Raw genomic sequence first — 4,143 nt, forward strand, 5'->3', positions numbered from 1 at the left:
GAAGACTATTGTATCATTAAAAATTATTTTTTTATTTTGTACAAACAAAATAAATATATTGAAAAATATAAAAACAATAAAAAATTATACTTCAGAAGTTAATTTAGTATCAAAAACGTAAAATATTTGAGTAGCCTAAGACATAGCCAAAGATTCAGTGCCACAACACTGGCGAAAATTTAAATTTGCAAACTGGAATTCTTTCAGATAATTGACTTTTGGATAAACAACGCTCTACTGTATTTGTTTTGCATACAAATGTTCAGTGGTCAGTTACCTTTCATTTATGAGTTCAGGTTGTTACAGTTTCTAATAAATTCTCTTCTGCTGTATTCTTTTGGCATTTATTTTTTTTAAATACAGTCGAATCCCCTATAACACTGTTGATTTTTCCGTTTTATATGAATTCCATGTTGTACGAGTCACTTATATTTTACAAATACATGTGCTAGGCTGTGAACGGCTCACGTATTTGTAAAATCTAAGTGACTCCTACAACATGGAATTCATATAAAACGGAATTATCAACAGTGTTATAGGGGGGTCGACTGTATCTGAAGATATTAGAAATTTATATTTATATTATAAATTAACTTTTAGTTTGGAAATGATAAATGAATTAAATTATTTAAAATAATAATAATAATAATTATCTTTGAACATAAATTTCAGCATAACTGTCAAAATGAATATAAACCAGTCAGTTGATGCTGAAGAACCTCAGTTCCACCCAAATCAAGATTCTGAACCACCAGCTGGAGAAGTAATTTGAATATCACATTTATAACATTGTTAACATTTATAATTTTAAAATATTATTTTTAAAAACTTTTCAGATGAAATCTAAGCCCAACTTCACTGTAGAAATAGAAAAAAATGGGAAAAAATTGGCTTTTTCATGTGCATTTAGTGAGGCTATGGGTGAAGAGACGGATGGTGGTGATCCACAGGATTCTTATAGTAATTTTATTTTATTAAATTTCTTACATTAAGTTTTAAAAAGAATAAGTAGCAATATTAATATACAGTGGTGCCTCGTATAACGTACGCCTCGAACAACGGACTTTCTGTTTGGCCATTACGTGACTCGAGCAACAGACTGGCTGCGAACAAGGACTTTCCGTTCGGCAGTTACATGAGGCAAATAAGTGCGAATGATGTTTCCACTCTTTTGCTGTTGCCAATGACAATCTACTATTTTTAGAATATATTAGTATTATTAGAATATATTATTAATATATCTGAAGTACAGAGCTCCCGTTGGAATTCGGCTTGCTCCCTTGTTTACTGTACATCACCTCAGTGCAGGGTATTTACATTTATTCAAGTGTTGATCAAATTATGGCTTCAAAAAAAACAGAAAGGTGATTTCAATTGAAACAAAGCAAGAAATCATCAAGAGTGAAAGTTGACAAGGACTTCTTTGTCTAATGGGGAGAGGTTCAGGAGTTTACCAACACTCATTATCCAAACAGAGCTGAGGCCAACAGGATCAATGATCTCTACAATGACACCCTTGCCTGTCATTTCCGACAGGTGTTGAAGAAGAGAGAGAAACAGATCACCTTGGACATGTTTTTCAAGAAGTCAGCTGCCAAAAAAAACAAAGGATGGAACAAGAGGAGTTGACCCTGTAAGTTCCGGTAACCTCTCCAGAATCTGACTCCGATTAAAAACCAATAAAAAGAGACCTGCTGCAATGTGTAAAAAGTCTGTATCTGTGTGAAGAAAGTGTTCCACCACCTCCTCCTCACAACATCTGACTACCCGGCATAATTGATGACTACTCCATTTTCATTTTTTTATGGTACAGTACGGTTATTTTATGCTGCAGAATGAATTATATGTTCTAACATGTATTTCTATGGGAAAATGCATTTCGTATAACGGACTTTTCACTTAATGGACGTGCACCTGGAACGGATTAAGTACGTTATACGAGGCACCACTGTATTTCTTTTATTTGTGTACAAAACATTAGTAATTTACACTAAAAAATTTTGGAAAAGAAAATATAAAACAAAACTGGAACCAATTGTAAATATCAAAAAATAACCTTTTCTTTTTTCCAGCAAAATGATTATTAATAGAACTAACAATGTTTTCAGTTTGATTTACAGGCCTACCTCAGGTCTACTGTCAACTCTAATATAAAAACCATTTATATTGGAATATCAAATAAAATGTAAATCAAGATACAAACATTTGTCTGTTCCATTTTTGTCATAAACATTTTGCTGGAAAGAGGAAAAAGTTATTTTTTGATATAATTTTGGAAACTTAATGAAACTATTTCATCATTTATTTTCATCAGACCTTTCATTTTCATTATTCCTATTTCCCACTAGTTTTATTCTTATTCTGAAAAATACTATAGTGTTAAACTTTGTGTTTTGGCTTTTGAGTTTGTTTCTTGTCATCTGGGCAAGTTGTCAATATTTTAAACTTACAATATCTTTTTAGCATTACTCACTAAAATTAATCTGCTTTTTTATTTTGAGTAGAAAATAAATTGTATTTATTTTATTATTTGCTTCTTGTCTTTCATATAAGTTTTAGTAGTTTAACTTGTTCACAATGATTTACTTGTATTTGGACATGTTACATCAAGAAAAGAACATGTTCAAATGCTTTTCCTCAAACATAACAAGTCCTAATATGAGTCCATATGCCTTAGTCATGAACAACAACATATATGCCAGTGACAAAATAAGGGTGATGACTGCAAAGCCAAGAGGGAATGGTTACAAGCTAAGAATTGAGTAATTTCCCTTCATAGTTAGGTAGGTATAAGTGGGAAGTTTTGGAATCTAATAAAAGTGATAAAAATGTCAACAAGATGGATGGTATTCTGCACTAATAGAAAGCTAATATGTATTATTGATTGAAAATTGATGAATACATAGAAATTAAACAAACATTAAAAATAAATATAATTGTTAGTGTTATATCATTTGTTTTGATATTGAAAATTATTGATATAATTCAAAATAACAATAATAAATAGTAATTTAAACATGTGTTTTTCCTTAAGCATTATGAAAATAGACAAAACCTTGAACATTGCTTGTCATTACATTTGTTTTCCCTTTTGTGTTTGGATTTCTCTTCAGTAGATAGGTACATTTTTCATGATTAAACTATAAGTCAGGCATGAATAATTGCAGCTCCGAGAGCCGCATGCAGCTCTTGGAGCTGCAATTGTTCATCACTAAGGCATATGGACTCATATTAGGACTTGTTACATCAAGAAAATTTTCTGCTTTTTATTATTATTTTTACAATTTTAATAAATATATTTCTACAATTTTGTGAAAATATGTTTATTAAAAAATTCAATATTTGTTTTATATTATATAATAAAATTGCAGTACAGAATAAAAAAGTACAGAACTGCAGCTCCCATGCATTTTGCAAAACTACATTTCAGCTCCTACTGAACTCTTGCTTGCCCACCCCTGCTATATACGTTATTGCAATTCAAAAATTTTCTCCAGAACAGAGTTAGATGACAGGCATGACTCTCGTGTTAACAGGAAAAGTATGATGTATAGGAACAAAACAACTAAAATCAAGAGCATTGTGCATCGAGATCTAAAAAGTTGCAACCCGGCATTGTGATGCCACAACAAATAATTGTTCATTTATTCTCATCTCTTCACTGTCAAGTTTAGTTTGTCAAGAATATCATCTTAATTAGGGATGCAAATGACTGGAGCTTAAAAACAGGAAAATAAAATTACGTTTCCAAAGCCACTAGGGCAGCATATTAGGACCCCGCAGACCACGAGTTGCTCGTAACTGTTCTAGATAAAATTACGTTTAACCTCGAGATTAAAAATTGCGCAACGGATTCTTAATATATAAAAATGTAAATCTTTCTTTAAAACGCTTAATATCAATAAATAGATTCTTATTTTGTACAAAAGTTCAAAGAAAAAATTATACGTAAGTTTATAAAAGATTATTCTTAATACAGATAGGATTATTGTAATCCACAGCTTTTTTTTTTTCTTTTTTATACAAATTTTGAAAGTTTTGCATCACTTCATGTCCTTATTTGGTTAATTGTTTGTATTTTCGAATTCTACTTTATTGTTAATAAAGAAATCTATAAAGAGAGAAATAATATATTAATAACAT

The 4,143-nt window shown here is 30.5% G+C and overlaps 1 protein-coding gene across 1 annotated transcript in view; it reads left to right on the top strand.

Annotated features, from left to right (window-relative positions):
• Window positions 1–4,143, top strand: part of LOC111634615 (complement component 1 Q subcomponent-binding protein, mitochondrial-like) — a gene marked incomplete at its 5' end in the record, with an annotated part of 25,954 nt that overhangs the window by 18,011 nt on the left and 3,800 nt on the right. The window contains 2 exons of the mRNA XM_023379440.1: window positions 673–763; window positions 837–960. Of these exons, the coding sequence (XP_023235208.1) occupies window positions 673–763; window positions 837–960 (215 nt within the window). The remainder of the gene's footprint in view (window positions 1–672; window positions 764–836; window positions 961–4,143) is intronic.

The sequence above is a fragment of the Centruroides sculpturatus genome, unplaced genomic scaffold (genome assembly GCF_000671375.1).
Source record: "Centruroides sculpturatus isolate CEXI.00-Female unplaced genomic scaffold, Cexi_2.0 scaffold950, whole genome shotgun sequence".
In the NCBI taxonomy this organism is placed as follows: Eukaryota; Metazoa; Arthropoda; class Arachnida; order Scorpiones; family Buthidae; genus Centruroides; species Centruroides sculpturatus.